The 20,196-nt window shown below is 38.3% G+C and overlaps 1 protein-coding gene across 3 annotated transcripts in view; it reads left to right on the top strand.

Moving 5' to 3' along the window:
• Nucleotides 1-20,196, top strand: part of DNAAF9 (dynein axonemal assembly factor 9) — a 147,071-nt gene that overhangs the window by 8,519 nt on the left and 118,356 nt on the right. For all 3 annotated transcript variants that reach the window (XM_082600362.1, XM_082600361.1, XM_082600360.1), the window contains exon 2: nucleotides 16,439-16,518. In XM_082600362.1, the coding sequence (XP_082456488.1) occupies nucleotides 16,439-16,518 (80 nt within the window). The remainder of the gene's footprint in view (nucleotides 1-16,438; nucleotides 16,519-20,196) is intronic.

The raw sequence follows: 20,196 nt of genomic DNA, 5'->3' as shown, positions 1-20,196 counted from the left end.
CCCGTGCTCCACAACAAGAGAAGCCACTGCAGTGAGAAGCCCGTGCACCTCAACGAAGAGTAGACCCCGCTCACCACAACTAGAGAAAGCCCGTGCACAGCAATGAAGACCCAACGCACCCATAGATAGATAGATAGATAGATAAATTTTATTTAAGTAAATAAAAAATGTATCAAAATTGGTGAATTTTTGTGTAGCCACTTTAATATTGAAGATGAAGAAAAACAACATTTTCAGCATATTATGCTTTATTATTTCAAGAAAGGTGAAAATGCAACTGAAGTGCAAAAAAAAGATTTGTGCAGTGTATGGAGAAGGTGCTGTGACTGATCAAATGTGTCAAAAGTGGTTTGTGAAGTTTCCTGCTGGAGATTTCTCTCTGGACAATGCTCCACGGTCGGGTAGACCAGTTGAAGTTGATAGCAATCAAATCAAGACTTTAATTGAGAACAGTCAACATCATACCATGTGGGAGATAGCTGACATACTCAAAATATCCAAATCAAGCGTTGAAAATCATTTGCACCAGCTTGGTTATGTTCGTCGCTTTGATTGGGTTCCACACAAGTTAAATGAAAAAAATCTTCTTGACTGTATTTCTGCATGCGATTCTCTACTTAAATGTAACGAAAACGTTCTGTTTTTAAAACAAATTGTGACAGGCAATGAAAAGTGGATACTGTACAATAATGTGGAATGGAAGGGATCGTGGGGCAAGCTAAATGAACCACCACCAGCCACACCAAAGGCCGGTCTTCATCCAAAGAAGTGATGCTGTGTATAAGGTGGGGTTGGAAGGGAGTCCTCTATTATGAGCTCCTTCTAGAAAACCAAACGATTAATTCCAACAAGTACTGCTCGCAGTTAGACCAACTGAAAGCAGCACTCGACAAAAAGCGTCCGGAATTAGTCAACAGAAGCAAGACCTCATGTTTCTTTGATGACCAGGCAAAAACTGTTAGAGCTTGGGTGGGAATTTCTGATTCATCCACCGTATTCACTAGACATTGCACCTTCAGATTTCCATTTATTTTGGTCTTTATAAAATTCTCTTAATGGAAAAAATTTCAGTTCCCTGGAAGACTGTAAAAGACACTGGGAACCTTTGCTCAAAAAGATAAAAAGTTTTGGGAAGATGGAATTATGAAGTTGCCTGAAAAATGACAGAAGGTAGTGGAACAAAACGGTGACTATGTTGTTCAATAAAGTTCTTGGTGAAAATGAAAAATGTGTCTTTTATTTTTACTTAAAAGCCGAAGGCACTTTTTGGCCAACCCAATATTAGTTAAAAAAAAGAAAAAGGGGGAGAATGGATATGGATTAGGCATCTGTTTGTCTCTACCACAGAGAGGTAGCTGTGTGGAATGAAAGTTACATTGCTTAGGATTACTAATGGCTGTGATGAGCTACATGAAAATGCTGGGAGAAAATTCAAGTCATGGAATAGTTAAATGATGCCAACACATTTCTCAGTCGTGTGTGTGTGTGTGTGTGTGTGTGTGTGTGTGTGTGTGTGTGTGTATCCCTTCAGTTTGAGTCACTTTATGGTCACTGGTTAACCATGTATTGGTCATGACAGCAGTAATGTTGCGTTTGCTTTTTCCATTGCAAGTTGTTGCTCCAGAAAGGACATCAGTGGGAAAGGACAGTTATTGACTTGAGACACATCCTGCCTTCTTGGCTTTCTTCCAAGTCTGTTTTATGGAGGGAATAAATAGTTGCCACTTTAATGCAGGGCCAGCTTTCTTAAGCCCTTAAATCCTTTTCTAGCAGTCCTGCAGTAGCTCCTTGTAATCAGTACCTGAAGTCTGAATTAATGCTGATATGATAATATGTTGTATTACTCCTGCTGTTGATTTTCCCCCCCATATTTTATTATGAAAACTGTTTGGAAGTACAGAAAAGTTGAAAGAATTGTTCAGTGGACATTCATGTATATTCATACCTAGATTCTCTGCTTAATGTATTTGCTCTGTTTGCCTTATCATATAGTCATCCCGCTATCCATCCATCAATCCATCCTATGTTTTAATGCTTTTCAAAGTAAGTTACAGACATTGGTATGCTTCAACCCTAAACATTTCCTGGGTTTGATTTCATAATAAGAAGAATGCTCTCTCTTTCAAGTGACAGAAACCCAACTCAAAAGGTTAAAGTAAAAAAGGGAGTGAATGTGTTGGCTTACTTGGCTGGAAGGAATAGTGGGGAGATAGACTTGTAGGAAGACCTGTAAGAACTAGGGCCTCAGGAACTGGAACCAAGACTCTGCTATCAAAATAGTTGCCTCTATCCATATAGCCCGAAATCCACATTCTTCCTGCACTGTGACCCTAGAGGCCATTTCTCTTCTACCTCTAAAATAGGAAATCCCTGGAAAGGACTCCAGCTGACCTGGCTTGCTTCTGGGTGAGTCATGATTGGATGCTGTGGCAGAGAAGGGGCACAGTGTATGTTACCAAGGGAAATGAAAATGGAAAGCATGCTAAGTGAAGTATATACCTCAGAAAGCTTTGCCATTTGTTTTCTCATGCTGGCATAATGCTGGTGTTTGACTAGGAGAGTACAAAGGAGAACTACAAATGCAAAAGTCCTAAATAAATTAATATTACAGCCAGCCCTTCATATCCATAGGTTCTTCATCCATGGATTCAACGACCCCAATCAAAAATATATTTTTTGGCTTCCCTGGTGGCACAGCGGTTAAGAATCCGCCTGCCAATGCAGGGGACACGGGTTCGAGCCCTGGTCCAGGAAGATCCCACATGCCGCGGAGCGACTAAGCCCGTGCGCCACAGCTACTGAGCCTGCGCTCTAGAGCCCGTGAGCCACAACTACTGAGCCCATATGCCACAACTACTGAAGCCCGCACACCTAGAGCCCATGCTCCACAACGAGAGAGGCCACCGCAATGAGAAGCCCTCTCACCACAACGAAGAGTAGCCCCCATTCGCCGCAACTAGAGAAAGCCCAGGCACAGCAACAGAGACCCAATGCAGCCATAAATAAATAAATAGATAGATAGATAGAAAGAAAAAAATATATATATTTTTAATTTGAGAAAGTTTCAAAAAGCAAACCTTGAATTTGCTGCACACAAGCAGCTATTTATATAGCATTTACACTGTATTTACAACTGTTCACTTAGCATTTATATTAGGTATAAGTAATCTAGATATGATTTTTTTAAAATTTTTGGCTGCACTGTGTGGCATGTAGGATCTTAGTTCCCCGACCAGGGATCGAACCCACGCCCCTGCATTGGAAGCCAGAGTCTTAACCACTGGACTGCCGGGGAGGTCCCTAAAGATGATTTAAAGTGTACTGTAGGATGTGCATAGGCTATATGCAAATACTATGCCATTTTATATAAGGGACTTGAGCATCTGCAGATTTTGGTATCTGAGGGGGTCCTGGAACTAATCCTCCATGTATAACAAGGGGCAACTGTATAACACTGAAAATTCTAACCACACATGGTTTAGAAGTTATGGGGAAACAGGTACTCTGGTATATTGTAGGTGAACGTTTTAAGAAGACAATTTGGCAAGATCTATCAAAGTTTTAAATGCAGATACCTCTTAACCTGGCAATGCTAGTCTCTACCTTGCAGAAACTTTAGTACTTGTGCCAAAGATGGCTATATAAGGTTGTTCAATGAAGCATTGTTTGCTATTTGCAAAAATAATTAAAATCCTGAATGTTTAATTATAGTGTCTGGTTAAATAAAAAGAACATAGTACAACAGTTTTAAAAATGAGGTTGTGTTCTATTTACTAGCTTGGAAAGATCTTAAGGTACAATGTTAAGTGAAAAAAGCACGTTACAGAGCAGTTACATATGTCGTTACTATGATTTTATGTAAAACAACTCTCTCCCCAAAAAACTCACCCAAACTGTGTATTACTGAGAGATTCACCTCAGATTGTTCACAGCAGTTTAATAAGATAAAGTGATTCAGGTTGGTATGAGGATTCACTTTGTAAAACATTCAAAGCACAAAACATATAGAATATAAGGAGAATTATTCATGTTTTAATTGTTTAATTTTGAAAATCCCGCGGTACGCGGGCCTCTCACTGTTGTGGCCTCTCCGGTTGCGGAGCACAGGCTTCGGATGCGCAGGCTCAGCGGCCATGGCTCAGGGGCCTAGCCGCTCCCGCAGCACGTGGGATCTTCCCGGACCGGGGCACGAACCCGCGTCCCCTGCGTTGGCAGGCGGACTCTCAACCACTGCGCCACCAGGGAAGCCCTACCAGGTGTTTTTAATAGGTAAATACTTGAGTAAGTGAAAAGTTTAATGGTTCAGTGACAAATAATAGGCTATGTTCTGGTTAAAAATTAAATTTGGGAAGCAAGGAAATATTCAAAGGAAAAAAGAACTAACTTTAGTTCTACCCATTAGACAAGAAAATACTATGATAATGTTTTACTCTGGGAAGAGGAAGGTCTTTCTACATTTTATATGCTTTCACTTTGTTTTACTTTTCCCTTTATTTATTTCCCAAAATACTTGCAGGGAAAAAATCCTCTTTTTGCTCCTGTCTTCAGTATTGTCTTGGCTTCCCACCGCAGTAGTTGGGGAGCTGTTTGTTTCCTGGTCACATGACCTGTTAATGCTTTTTGTCACTGGCTGATTCTAAGTTTGAAAGCCCAAGAGCTCTTGGTAACCTTGGTAGTCAGCTAGGGTTGCGCAATGGACCAAAGGACCAACTTAATGAAATATTTGTCGTGTAGAGAATGATTGCAAAATGAATCTTATATTAAACATGAGAAAGTGGGGAGGGACAGGCAACCATTTCCCAGGGAAAGAAGTTTTCTTACTTTAATCTTAGTCATCTTGCAGCTTAAATTCTGCTACTTCCAAACCCTGAGTCCTCCTTACCTCCAGCCCCAAATTTTTATTATGAAAATGTTCAAACAATACAGAAAAGATGAAAGAATAGTACAGTGAATACTCTATACCCATCGCTTAGATTCACCAATTTTAACTTTTTACCTTATGTTCATTGTCTTTACTTTTTCTTTTCTTTTCATTCTTCTTTTCTGTTAAACGTTTTTCAGTTTGCAGATATAATGACACTTTGCTCCTGAGTACTGCCTCATGTGTCTGCTAAGAAAAAGACATTCTACTTTGTAACCACCATAATATTATCTCAGCTAAGAAAATTAATAGTCAATTTGAATATGCCCTGGATGATAGATGATAATATTATAATAATATATAATATAATTATTACCTATTATACAAGGCATATTCATATTTCCTCATATGTCTCATAGATGTTTCCCTGGGTTTTTGTTTGTTTGTTTAAATTGAATTAAGGTTCATAAATTGCATTGTCTTATTATTCTTTAATCTCTTTTACATAAGAAGAGCTTTCCCTCTCTTTCTGTTTTACATCACATTGGCTTCTTTTAACTTAAAAATTCTTTAATTATGGTAAAATACACATAAAATGTACCATCTTAACTGTTTTAAGTGTACAATTTAGTGGTATTAAGTACATTCACATTGTTGTGCTACATTCACCAGTATCTATCCACAGAACTCTTCATCTTGCAAAACTGAAACTCTGGTACCTATTAAACAGTAACTCCCCACTCCTTCCCTCAGGCCCATGGCAACCATCTTTCTACTTTCTGTCTTTGTGAATTTGGCTGTTGTAGGTACCTCATAAAAACGGAATCATATAATATTTGTCCTTTTGTGACTGGCTTATTTCACTTATTATAATGTCCTTAAAGTTCATCCATGTTTTAGCGTATGTCAGAATTTCTGTCCTTTTTAAGATTGAATGATATTCCATTGTATGGATATACCACAGTTTATCTGTGTCCATAGACACTTGGGTTGCTTCTTCCTTTTGACTATTGGAAATAATGCTGCTACGAACTTGGGTGTACAAATATCTCTTTGAGGCTTGCTTTCATTTCTTTGGGGTGTATACCCAGAAGTGGAATTGCTGGATCATATGGTAATTCTGTGTTTAATTTTCTGAGGATCACTGTGCTGTTTTCCACAGCAACTGCAATATTTTACATTCCCACCAATGGTGCACAAAGGTTCTGATTTCTCCTCATCCTTGCTAAACTTTATATTTTCTGCTTTTTTGATAGTAGCCATGTTAATTTGTGTGGCAGTAATACCTCGTTGTGGTTTTGATTTGCATTTCCCTGATGATTAGTGATATTGAGCATCTTTTATCTTTTCATGTGCTTATTGACCATTTATGTATCTTCTCTGGAGAAATGTCTATTCATGTTCTCTGCCCATTTTGAGTTGTTTGTTGTTGCTGAGTTATAGAGGTTCTTTATGTATTCTGGATATTAGCCTCTTAATAGATATATGATTTGCAAATATTTTCTCTCATTCTGTGGGTTGTCTTTTCACTCTGTTAATAGTGTCCTTTAATGAACATAAGTTTTAAATTTTGATGAAGTCTAATTTATGTATCTTTCCATTTGTCATCTGTGCTTTTGATGTCATTGGAAAATGACAATGACAAAAAATCATTGCCAACTCTAATGTCATGAAGCTTTTCCCATGTTTTCTTCTAAAAATTTTATAGTTTTAGGTTTACATTTAGGTCTTTATTCTGAGTTAAATTTTGTATATGGTGTAAAGTCAGAGTTTGAATTCTTTTTTTTTTTTTTAACTTGCATGTGACTGTACAGTTTTCCCAAAACCATTTGTTGAAAAAAACTCTCCTTTCTCAATCCTGGTACCCTTGTCAAAAATCATTTGACCATGAGCACATTATAGTAAGTGAAATAAGCCAGTCACAAAAAGAGTTTATTACTGGGCTCTCTATTCTATTCTATTGTTCTATAATCAGTGTTCCCCAACCTTTTTGGCACCATGGACAGGTTTAGTGGAAGACAGTTTTTCCACGGACCAGGGGTTGGGGGGAAGGTTCAGGGGGTAATTAATGTGAGCGATGGGGAGCTGCAGATGACGCTTTGTTCGGTTGCCCACCGCTCACCTCCTGCTGTGTGGCTGGGTTCCTAACAGGCCGCGAACCCTTACCGGTCCACAGCCTGGGGGTTGGGGACCCCTGTTCTATATGTCTATCTTTATGCCAGTACCAAACCATTATGGTTAGCTTTGTAATAATTTTGAAATCAGGAAGTGTGTCCTCCAGCTTTATCCTTCTTTTTCAGTATTGTTTTGTGTATTCTGGGTTCCTTGAAATTACTATGAATTTTAGGATGGATTTTTCTGTTTCTTCAAAAACAGTTTCTGGAGTGGAGGGGAGGGATAAATTGGAAGATTGGGATTGACACATATACACTACTATATATAAAATAGATAACTAATAAGGACCTACTGTGTAGCACAGGGAACTCTACTCAATACTCTGTAATGGCCTATAAGGGAAAAGAATCTAAAAAAAGAGTGGCTATATATATTTGTATAACAGATTCACTTTGCTGTACACCTGAAACTAACACAACATTGTAAATCAATTATGCCCCAATAAAAATTAAAAAAAATATATATATAAAAGTTCCTGGAATTGTGATGGAGATTATTTTGAATCTGTAGATTATTTTGTGTAGTATTGACAGCTTAACAGTATTAAGTCTTCCAATGCATGAACATGAATGTATTTCCATTATTGGTGTCTTCTTTAATTTACTTCAGAAATCTATGAATGATTCAGTTTCTCTGAATCCTCACCAGCATTTTGGTATCATCACCATTTGTTATGGATATTTTAGCTTTTCTAATAGATGTGTAGAAATATCTAATTGTGGTTTTAACTTGCATTTCCCTAATGGATAATGATGTTGAACATGTTTTCATGTGCTTATGTGCCATCTCTATATCCACTTTGAGAAAATGTTTTTTCATGCCTTTGGCCTGTTTTCTAATTGCATTGTTTTTTTACTTTTGAGTTTGGAGAGTTTCTTATGTATTCTGCTTGGTTAGGTAAGTGATTTGCAAATATGTTTTCCCAATCTGTACCTTGTCTTTTCATTCTCCCAGCAGGTTCTTTCACAAAGCAAAGTTTAAAATTTTGATGAAGTCTAATTTATCAAATTTTTAATGGATCATACTTTTGGTATTGAGCCTAAGAACTTCATTAAACCCTAAGCCCTGAATATTTATTCTTTTTTCTTCTAAAGATTTTATAGTTTTACATTAAAATGTTTAAATCTATGATCTATCTTAATTTTTGTAAAAGTTATAAGGTTTAGGTTGAGGTTCATGTTTTTGTCTATGGATATCCAGTTGTTTCAACACCATTTATTGAAGAGACTATTTTTCCTCTATTGAATCACTTTCCACCCTTTGTCAAATATTAATTGGCTATATTTTTGTGGGTCTATTTCTGGCTGTTTTGTTGCGTTCCATTGATCTATGTGTCTATCTCTCAGCCAGAACCACAATCTTGATTACTTTAGCTATATAATAAGTTTTTTAAATTTTTTTGAATTTTATTTTATTTTTTTATATAGCAGGTTCTTATTAGTTACCTATTTTATACGTGTTAGTGTATATATGTCAATCCCAATCATCCCAATTCATCCCACCACCCTGCTTTCCCCGCTTGGTGTCCATACTTTCGTTCTCTACCTCTGTGTCTCTATTTATGTCTTGCAAACCGGTTCATCTGTACCATTTTTCTAGATTCCACATATATGTGTTAATATAAAATATTTGTTTTTCTCTTTCTGACTTGCTTCACTCTGTATGACAGTCTATAGGTCCATCCAAGTCTCTGCAAATGACCCAGTTTCATTCATTTTATGGCTGAGTAATATTCCACTGCATATATGTACCACATTTTCTTTATCCATTCATCTGTCTATGGGCATTTAGTTTGCTTCCATGACCTGGCTTTGTAAATAGTGCTGCACTGAACATTGGGGTGCATGTGTCTTTTTGAATGATGGTTTTCCCTGGGTATATGCCCAGTAGTGGGATTGCTGTGTCTTATGGTAATTCTATTTTTAGTTTTTTAAGGAACTTCCATACTGTTCTCCATAGTGGCTGTATCAATTTACATTCCCACCAACAGTGCAAGAAGGTTCCCTTTTCTCCACACCCTCTCCAGCCTTTATTGTTTGTAGATTTTCTGATGATGCCCATTCTAACCGGTGTGAGGTGATACCTCACTGTCGTATTTTGGGTTTTTTTTTAAGATTTTGTTTTTGTTTTTTTGATGTGGACCATTTTTAGTCTTTGTTGAATTTGTTACAATATTGCTTCGGTTGTTATGTTTTTGGTTTTTTGGCTGCGAGGCATGTAGGATCTTAGTTTCCTGACCAGGGATTGAACCCACACCCCCTGCATTGGAAGGTGAAGTTTTAATCACTGGACCGCCAGGGACGTCCCCTCTTTGTAGTTTTGATTTGCATTTCTCTAATAGTGATGTTGAGCAGCTTTTCATGTGCCTCTTGGCCATCTGTATGTCTTCTTTGGAGAAATGTCTATTTAGGTCTTCTGCCCATTTTTTGATTAGGTTGTTTGTTTTATTATTATTGAGCTGCATGAGCTTATATATATTTTGGAGATTAATCCTTTGTCCGTTGATTCATTTGCAAATATTTTCTCCCATTCTGAGGGTTGTCTTTTCGTCTTGTTTATACTTTTCTTTGCTGTGCAAAAGCTTCTAAATTTCACTAGGTCCCATTGGTTTATTCTTGTTTTTATTTCCATTGTTCTAGAAGGTGGGTCAAAAAAGATCTTGCTGTGATTTATGTCAAAGAGTGTTCTTCCTGTGTTTTTCTCTAAGAGTTCTGTAGTGTTCAGTCTTACATTTAGGTCTTTAATCCATTTTGAGATTACTTTTGTGTATGGTGTTAGGGAGTGTTCTAATTTCATTCTTTTACATGTGGCTGTCCAGTTTTCCCAGCACTACTTTTAGAAGAGACTGTCTTTTCTCCATTGTAAATCCTTGCCCTCCTTTGTCATAGATTAGTTGCGTGGGTTTATATCTGGGCTTTGTATTCTGTTCCATTGATCTGTATTTCTGTTTTTGTGCCAGTACCATATTGTCTTGACTATTGTAGCTTTGTAGTATAGTCTGAAGTCAGGGAGTCTGATTCCTCCAGCTCCTTTTTTTTCCCCTCAAGATTGCTTTGGTTATTCAGGGTGGCATCTTTAGGATTTTCTATATATAGTTTCATGTCACCTGCAAACAGTGACAGTTTTACTTCTTCTTTTCCAATTTGTATACCATTTATTTCTTTTTCTTCTCTGATTGCTGTGGCTAGGACTTCCGAAACTATGTTGAATAATAGTGGAGAGAGTGGACATCCTTGTCTTTTTCCTGATCTTAGATGAAATGCTTTCAGTTTTTCACCACTGAGAATGATGTTTGCTGTGGGTTTGTCATATGTGGTCTTTATTATGTTGAGGTAGGTTCTCTGTATTCCCACTTTCTGGAGAGGTTTTATCATGAATGGGTGCTGAGTTTTGTCAAAAGCTTTTTCTGCATCTATTGAGATGATCATATGGTTTTTCTTCCTCAGTTTGTTAATATGGTGTATCACATTGATTGATTTGTGTATATTGAAGAATCCTTGCATCCCTGGGGTAAATCCCACTTGATCATGGTGTATGATCCTTTTAATGTGTTGTTGGATTCTGCTTGTTATTATTTTTTTGAGGATTTTGGCATCTATATTCATCAGTAGTCTTGGTCTGTAATTTTCTTTTTTTGTACTATCTGTCTGATTTTGGTATCAGTGATGTTGGCCTCGTAGAATGAGTTTGGGAGTGTTCCTTCCTCTGCAGTTTTTTGGAGGAGTTTGAGAAGCTCTTCTCTAAATGTTTGATAGAATTCACTTGTGAAGCCATCTGGTCCTGGACTTTTGTTTGTTGGAAGATTTTTAATCACAGTTTCCACTTCATTACTTGTGATTGGTCTGTTCATATTTTCTATTTCTTCCTGGTTCAGTCTTGGAAGGTTATACCTTTCTGAGAATTTGTCCATTTCTTCCAGGTTGTCCATTTTATTGGCATAGAGTTTCTTGTAGTAGTCTCTTATGATGCTTTGTATTTCAGTGGTGTCCATTGTAACTTCTCCTTTTTCATTTCTAATTTTACTGATTTGAGTCCTCTCCCTTTTTTTCTTGATGAGTCTTGTTAAAAGTTTATCAATTTTGTTTATCTTCTCAAAGAACCAGCTTTTAGTTTTATTGATCTTTGCTATTGCTTTCTTTCTTTCTATTTCATTTATTTCTGCTCTGGTCTTTATGATTTCTTTCCTTCTGCTAACTTTGGGTTTTGTTTGTTCTTCTTTCTCTAGATCCTTTAGGTGTAAGGTTAGATTGTTTATTTGAGTTTTTTCTTGTTTCTTGAGGTAGGCTTGTATAGCTATAAACTTCCCTCTTAGAATTGCTTTTGCCACATCCCATAGATTTTGGATCGTCGTGTTTTCATTGTCATTTGTCTCTAGGTATTTTTTGATTTCCTGTTTGATTTCTTCAGTGATCTCTTGGTTATTTAGTAACTTATTGTTTAGCCTCCACATGTTTGTGTTTTTTACGTTATTTTCCCTGTAATTCATTTCTAATCTCATAGCGTTGTGGTCAGAAAAGATGCTTGATATGATTTCAATTTTCTTAAATTTACTGAGGCTTGATTTGTGACCCAAGATGTGATCTATCCTGGAGAATGTTCCATGCGCACTTGAGAAGAAAGTGTAATCTGCTGTTTTTGGATGGAATGTCCTATAAATATCAATTATATCTATCTGGTCTGTTGTGTCATTTAAAGCTTCTGTTTCCTTATTTATTTTCATTTTGGATGATCTGTTCATTGGTGTAAGTGAGGTGTTAAAGTCCCCCACTATTATTGTGTTACTGTCGATTTCCTGTTTTATAGCTGTTAGCATTTGCCTTATGTATTGAGGTGCTCCTATGTTGAGGGCATATATATTTATAATTGTTATATATTCTTCTTGGATTGATCCTTTGATCAGTATGTAGTGTTCTTCTTTGTCTTTTGTAACATTCTTTATTTTAAAATCTATTTTATCTGATATGAGTATTGCTACTCCAGCATTCTTTTGATTTTTTTCTTTCTTTTTCCATCCCCTCACTTTCATTCTGTATGTGTCCTTAGGTCTGAAGTGGGTTACTTTTAGACAGCATATATATGGGTCTTGTTTTTATATCCATTCAGTGAGCTTGTGTCTTTTGGCTGGAGCATTTAATCCATTCACGTTTAAGGTAATTATCAGTATGTATGTTCCTGTTACCATTTTCTTAATTGTTTTGGTTTTTTTTTTTTTTTTTTTTTTGTCGTTGTTGTTTTTGCGGTATGCGGGCCTCTCACTGTTGTGGCCTCTCCCGTTGCGGAGCACAGGCTCAGGACACGCAGGCTCAGCAGCCATGGCTCACAGGCCCAGCCGCTTCGCGGCATGTGGGATCTTCCCGGACCGGGGCATGAACCTGCGTCCCCTGCATCGGCAGGCGGACTCTCAACCACTGCACCACCAGGGAAGCCCTTGGGTTTGTTTTTGTAGGTCCTTTTCTTCTCTTGTGCTTCCCGCTCAGAGAAGTTCCTTTAGCATTCGTTGTAGAGCTGGTTTGGTGGTGCTGAATTCTCTTAGCTTTTGCTTGTCTGTAAAGCTTTTGATTTCTCCATGGAATCTAAATGAGATCCTTTCTGGGTAGAGTAATCTAGGTTGTAGGTTCTTCCCTTTCATCACTTTAAATACATCGTGCCACTCCCTTCTGGCTTGTAGAGTTTCTGCTGAGAAATCAGCTGTTAACCATATGGGAGTTCCCTTGTATGTTATTTGTTGTTTTTCCCTTGTTGCTTTTAATAATTTTTCTTTGTCTTTAATTTTTGACAATTTGATTACTATGTGTCTCGGTGTGTTTCTCCTTGGGTTTAGCCTGCCTGGGACTCTCTGCACTTCCTGGACTTGGGTGGCTATTTCCTTTCCCATGTTAGGGAAGTTTTCGACTATAATCTCTTCAAATATTTTCTTGGGTCCTTTCTGTTTTCCTCTGGGACCTCTATAATGTGTATGTTGGTGCATTTAATGTTGTCCCAGAGGTCTCTTAGGCTGTCTTCGTTTCTTCTCATTCTTTTTTCTTTATTCCGTTCTGCAGCAGTGAATTCCACCATTCTGTCTTCCAGGTTGCTTATCCATTCTTCGCCCTCAGTTATTTTGCTATTGATTCCTTCTAGTGTATTTTTCATTTCAGTTATTGTATTGTTCACCTCTGTTTGTTTGTTAACTTTAAGTCTTCTAGGTGTTTTTTCTTTCATTCTTCTAGGTCTTTGTTAGACATTTCTTGCATCTTCTCAATCTTTGCCTCCATTCTTTTTCAAGGTCCTGGATCATCTTCACTGTTATTATTCTGAATTCTTTTTCTGGAAGGTTGCCTGTCTCCACTTCATGTAGTTGTGTTCCTGGGGCTTTATCTTTTTCCTTCATTTGGTACAGTACATAGCCCTCTGCCTTTTCATTTTGTCTTTCTTTCTGTGAATGTGGTTTTTGTTCCACAGGCTGCAGGATTGTAGTTTTTCTTGCTTCTGTTGTCTGCCTTCTGGTAGATGAGGCTATCTAAGAGGCTTGTGTAAGCTTCCTGATGGGAGGGACTGGTGGTGGGTAGAGCTGGGTGTTCCTCTGGTGGACAGAGCTCTGTAAAACTTTAATCTGTTTGTCTGCTGATGGGTGGGGCTGAGTTCCCTCTCTGTTGGTTGTTTGGCCTGAGGCGACCGAGCACTGGAGACTGCAGGCTCTTTGGTGGGGCTAATGGCAGATTCCGGGAGGGCTCATGCCAAGGAGTACTTCCCAGAACTTCTGCTGCCAGTGTCCTTGTCCCACTGGTGAGCCACAGCCATCCCCCACCTCTTCAGGAGACCCTCCAAGAATAGCAGGTGGGTCTGGTTCAGTCTCCTGTGGGGTCACTGCTCCTTCCCCCGAGCCCTGACACACACACTACTTTGTGTGTGCCCTTCAAGAGTGGAGTCTCTGTTTCCCCCAGTCCTGTCGATATCCTGCAAATCCCATTAGCCTTCAAAATCTAAATCTCTGGGAATTCCTCCTTCCTTTCCAGACCCCCAGCTTGGGAATCCTGATGTGGTGCTCAGAACCTTCACTCCAGTGAGTGGACTTCTGTGGTATAATTGTTCTCCAGTTTGTGAGTCACCCACCCAGCAGTTATGGGATTTGATTTTATTGAGATTGTGCCCCTCCTACTGTCTCATTGTGGCTTCTCCTTTGTCTTTGGTTTTGGGGTATCTTTTTTGGTGAGTTCCAGTGTCTTCCTGTCGATGACTGTTCAGCAGTTAGTTGTGATTCCAGTGCTCTCGCAAGATGGAGTGAGTGCACGTCCTTTTACTCCGCCGTCTTGGACCTGTCTCTCTAATAAGTCTTGACATCAGGTAGAGTGATTCCTCCCACTTTATTCATTTTCAGAAAAGTTTTAGCTATTCTAGAATGTTCCTTTGCCATTCCATGTAAGTTTTAGAGTAATCTTTTCTATATCTACAAAAAATCTTGCTGGGATTATGATAGGAATTGTGTTAAACTTGTACATTAATTTAAGGAGAATTGACATCTATATTATGTTGAGTCTTCCAGTCTGTAAATACAGTATGTCTCTCCACTTACTTATATCTTATTTGGTTTCCTTTATCAGTGTTTTGTAGTTTTTAGCATGTAAGTCCTGTGCATGTTTTGTTAGATTTATATTTAAATGATACTGTATTTTTAATTTTGGTTTCTGTGTGTTCATTTATACAGTTGGTTTTTATATGTTGATCTTGTGACTTTGTTGAATTCACTTATTAGTTCTCAGATTTTTTTTTTTGTAGATTCTGTGAGATTCCCTGCATAGGTCATTATGTCATCTGCAAATAGCGATAGTTTTATGTCTTCCTTTTCTATCTTTATGCCTTTTATTTCCTTTTTTTTTTTTTTTTTGCCTTATCGCATTGGCTAGAACTTCCAGTATTACGTTGAACTGGAGTAATGAGAGCAGACATATTTTTCTTGTTCCTCATTTAGTCTTTCACCATTAAGTATATTCCAAACTTTGCTTTGGAGGTTTTTTGTAGATGTTCTTTATCAAGTTGAGGAAACCCTATTTCTGGTTTTCTAAGTGTTTTTATTATGAATGCGTGTTGAATTCTGTTAGATGATTTTTCTGCATCAATTATATGGTTGTGTGATTTTTTTTTCTTCTTTAGCCTGTTAGATGATGGGTTATATTGATTTACCAGTAGTGAAACAGCCTTGCATCCATCTTGGTCATGGTGTACAATTCTTTTTGTATGTTTTTGAATTCTATTTGCTAATATTGTATTGAGGATTTTTATATCTATATTCACGGTAGATATTGATCTGTAGGTTTCTATTTTTTGGTGCTATCTTTGGTTTTGGTATTAGGTGGAAGATTGTGAACATCTTGAGGGAAGACGATGATAATGACCACTAAGTCATGGACTTGGGTTATGGGAACATCAGAAAGAATCCAGGGGGGAAAGAGAATCCAAGGAAGGGAAGTGGTGTTGTTTGGCTGGATATACTATTGCTTGGGTGAGTGTAGGACAGTGTACCAGAGCAGAGGGGTGAGGATGAAATCTGACTGTTATGGATGGAACAGTTACTGTAGTTGGTTTATGGAGGATCTTAGATAATAATGAAGTGGTAGGGCTGGGAATATGTTGACTGTAGGGAAAAAAATTAATATAGGAGTGTTAGGGAATGAATACTGGAGACAGATCTTAGACCTGAAGGTGATGTGGACAGACCTTATGGAAAGATCAGTCTCAAGCAGGAAAGTGACCAGCTCTCTCTTGGACTTCTGGGAAGGAGGAGGGATTGATATGGAAAGCATGGGGTCCTTAGAAGTGATATTAATGTCTGGTCGTGCCTCTCCTTATGCTTTGTTTGGGAGGAAGGGCATATGCCTAAAACTAATGGAATCAGAGATCTGCACAGAAATGGGAGCAAGTACCATCTACTGACACTCTCTGTGGGGGTAGTTATGATGATACATCAGAGCTTCCTTTAGGTCCTTAGGCCAGTTTTTGGTTTTTATCTGTTTGTTTTTTGTTTCGTTTTTAACAGACCAATGATGACCACAGTTAGGACAGGTAAGTGTAGAAACTCTTCTTTGATTAAACTTCAAAATTGGGAAGTCATTGAAAGTCCTTCTGGTCAGCTGCTCAGTTCTAGTCCTATCCAGCATTTATCATGAGAGGGCCTTTGGCTCCATCCTTTGTTGAGCCAGAGAGCCACTGTCCATCGGTTTGTAATCAGCAGTTCAGACTTAGTCTTCAGACCACTTCTGCATAATCTCTTCCAAAAAACAGAAGAAAAAAGAATACTCCCTAATTTCTTGTTATGATTCCGATACCAAAGTCAGATAAGGACCAGTTTCCATCCCTAGCAATCGTTCCCTTCCTCATGTCTTCATGTGCTGGCACTCAGGAAGCTGATTTCTGTTCTTATTGCAGCTGCAGTCGACTCCGCCAGGTTCAGAGCATCCTGACCCAGAGCAGCAAGTCTCAACCCGACGGGATCCTCTGCATCCTAGGTCAGTGCTTTTAACAAGGTGGGACTCAGGGCTGGGACAACTTGGCTTCTGTTCACAGGAAGATATTAATAATAGTATCATCACTGTGAGATAAGCTGTGAGTTAGTATTCTTCTCCCAGCTTTTGTTCCCCTGAGATCTGTTGCTGTTTTAATGAGGTCAGGTGAGATATCAGTGAGATAGGGAGCCTGTACCACAGAGCAGGCACTTTGTACATGTTACCTCATTTCTCCTCACAGCAACCTTACAAGAAGCAGTGTTGTCCCTTTTTTACAGAGGAGGAAACGGAGACTCTGGGAGATCAAACCGACTTGCTCAGGGCCATGGAGTGGCAGAATTCGGCATTTATTTGTTCTTTAACACTGTTTTTATTATGAAAACACATCATATAATTTAAAAATTAAGACATTACACAAATAATAATGAACAAAATTTTCTAATCATCCCAGTTACCCAGTCCCACTTCCCAGAGATAATATCAACCATATTTTTTTTAACACAAAAGGGGACATTTTATGTATATTGTTGTTAATCTAATTGAAAATTCTTCACTTGATAAGTATATCTTGGAGATTTTTCTATGTCAGGTCAGTCTCCTTCTTTATCTCACTTTCATTTACATTCACAGTATTGAGTCATAAAACTTGCTTAGGTCAGGTTGTTTGTCTGTCAGCCACCCAATTTCCTTCCCAGAAGCGAACCACTTTCTTGTTTGTCCCTCCTCAGATAGTCTATGCATAATTTTATTTTTTCACTTAATAGCACTTGCATTTAAACTTAACGATAGGCAGTGGGCAGAGTGGTTAAAAACGTGCACTCTGGAGCCAGGCAGGTTTTGGGTTTGAATCTTGGCTTCATCCCTCACTTAGCCAAGAGACATAGTTTATCGTGGGCCTAGAATTCCAGTCAAATGCTGAAACAAAACTCACTGGATTCTCTTTCCAGCTGCACCTATCAAGGGTGTGGGGGCTGTCTTTGCCATGAATTTACTTATGAATAAAATCACCTGTTTGTTACTGGACTTATGCTGTTATTTCTGTTAGTTAAGGCTCAACCTAGTAAAAATAGGCAGCATAAAATTGATCATGTGGGCTACTTGAATATAGAATACTAAAGGATTGAGAAAAAGGTCAACTTATAAGAATATCATGTGACCATATATATATATACATAATTATATATATATATTTTTAGTGAAAACACAAATGTTGCAGAAATTGATATTTGAAGTTGGGTGTGAAGATTGAGGTAAAAACTTAATAAACCTTCAGGACAGGGACTTCCCTGGAGGTCCAGTGGTTAAGACTACGTGCTTCTGATGCAGGGGCCGTGGGTTCGATCCCTAGTCAGGCAACTAGGATCCCACATGCTGCGTGGTGCGGCCAAAAAAAAAAAAAAACCTTCAGGACAAACAGCTGTATGTGAATGTGAAGCAAGAAATCAGTGAGGCACTTGTATGTTTTTAAACAGCTTCTGGGGTTTAGTGAATTCTGCTTTTTTGGGTAATTAGAGTTAACATAGCATCTCATGGTTGGTTGGTTGGTTTAATCTAGCCTTCTAGCCTCGACAGTATCCTTCTGAGCAACTCTGACTCAACTCCCTCCACTTTGGCATTTTTCATTTAGTTATTAGGGTGTAGGAGGTGTTCTCACTGAATTTCTGCTAACCTTTTTTTAAAAACAGCTTTATGGTGGTATAATTCATGTATAATAAACTGCACATATTTAAAGTGTACGATGTGATAAGTTTTGACATATGTGAAATCCCTCTTTTGGGATTTTTCTTATGTTTTTCTCATGCTTAGACTGGGGTTATGGATTTTGGAGTGCGAGACCAATGAAGTAACATGCCATTTTCATCACATATCAAGGATACATACTAACAACAAGACTTTTCACTGTTGATATTGACTTTGATCACTTGGCTAAGATAATATTTGTCAGGTTCTGCATTGTAAAGTACTCTCCCCACCCCTCCTTCCATATTGTCCTCTTTGGAAGGAAGTCACTATGAGCCCACACTTAAGGAGCAGGGATTATGCTCCATTGCCTTGAGGAAGGTAGTGTCTACATAAATTATTTGAAATTCTTCTGCATGGGATATTTGTCTCTTCTCCCCCATTTATTTATTTATTCAATCATTTGTTTGTATGTCTTCATGGAGATTTATTTTATACTTTGAGTTAAAATCCAGTACTACTTCATTTATACCTTAGGTTATAACCTACTACTACTTCAAATTGTTCCAGCTTTGGCCGTTTGGGGCTCTTTCAGATGGTTCCTACATCCCTCCCTTTAGTATATCACCATAAAAGTTTTAGTTTATTTAGTACTTCTGTACTTTCTGACACTATAAGGTGCTCCAGTCTTATTTTGTATATTACCTGCTTCAGTCCTAGAATCAGCCATTTCTCTAAGGAGCCCTGATTTCTTTTATTGGAGAATGGTATTAGAAACCAAGATCTGGGCACTGGGTATGCTCTTTGCTACTGGGATGTCATTGCTTTTAGGCCCTCTCAGCTGACAAAGTAAGGAAATATATGTGTGTACCTTAAGTGGTGTATATATACACATCTGTAAATGTTATATAACTGTCTCTACTGTATTCAGCTAAACGTGAATTCATATTAGTGTTTCTAGCTCTAACCCATTACTACATGGATCATTCTAGCCTCCTTCTCTTGCTTATCTGTAAACTTCCACTCCACCAGTGAGAAACTTGGCACCTACGGTCTACCATCCATTTACTTGTTTAATTCCAGTATGCATGTTTAGTAGTATCAGATTTGTAGCCCAAAATTCCCCCATGGGAAACAACTTTATTAACTAGAGTATGGTGGTTACATATAGTATCTTTTACCTTTAATTTTACATGGTCAGTCTTTTTAATGTTAGCATTTTTTGTGGCAGTTTATGTAGCTGGAATCCTTAGAAGAGGACATGCTGCCCAGTCCACTGGTTATTTTTTAACTCTGTAGCCCTTTCTACTTCAGGCCTTATGTAGGCCAGGTCATTTCTGCTTTTGAATCTTTTTATCTCTTTCTTCACTAAAGTGTTGGATGGCATAAAAGAGGGATGTGCTGCTTTGATCTAGCTGAGAAAGTAGTCTTCCCATATTTGAAGTCCCCTGCCACAGGTGGTCCCTAAGCCCCTCTGGTCTGAATGCCCATTACTTTTCACTGGTCTGAATAACTGACAGTCGTCCTGTTTCCCAGGCTCCAGCCATATTTCCATTCTTGGCGCTTCTGCCCCAACCCCTTCCTTTTAGCCTCACGTAGCCAGCTGCCTCCTGCCCTTGACATGTCCCTCTTGCCCAGAGTCATAGCTCTGGGCCTTCACAGATACCCAGGAACCAGGTAGTATATGTGCCTGTGGCATTGAAAGGCAGTTGCGAAGGCAGTATTTAATTTCCTTTTTATTAGTCTCTGACCCAGCCCTACTAGACTGTAAGCTTCGTGAAGACCATCTGTAGGCATGTTTACTACATGCTTCAGCACCCAGCAGAGTGCTAGGCCTTGGGCCTGATAAATATTTGTGAAATGATGGATGTCTGAGGTTTCATTCACTTGTCCTCTTTTTACTTCTTTGAGTTCTTTTCAAACCACCTTAATCCTCCTTTATTTAATTCCATGTGTTTTGGTAAAGGTCTCTTTGAGAAGAGAATACTTTTCTGATGCCTA

Source organism: Mesoplodon mirus, assembly GCF_964341445.2.
Source record: "Mesoplodon mirus genome assembly, chromosome: 15".
NCBI classification, from domain to species: domain Eukaryota; kingdom Metazoa; phylum Chordata; class Mammalia; order Artiodactyla; family Ziphiidae; genus Mesoplodon; species Mesoplodon mirus.
This window is presented reverse-complemented; position numbering and strand designations above follow the sequence as displayed.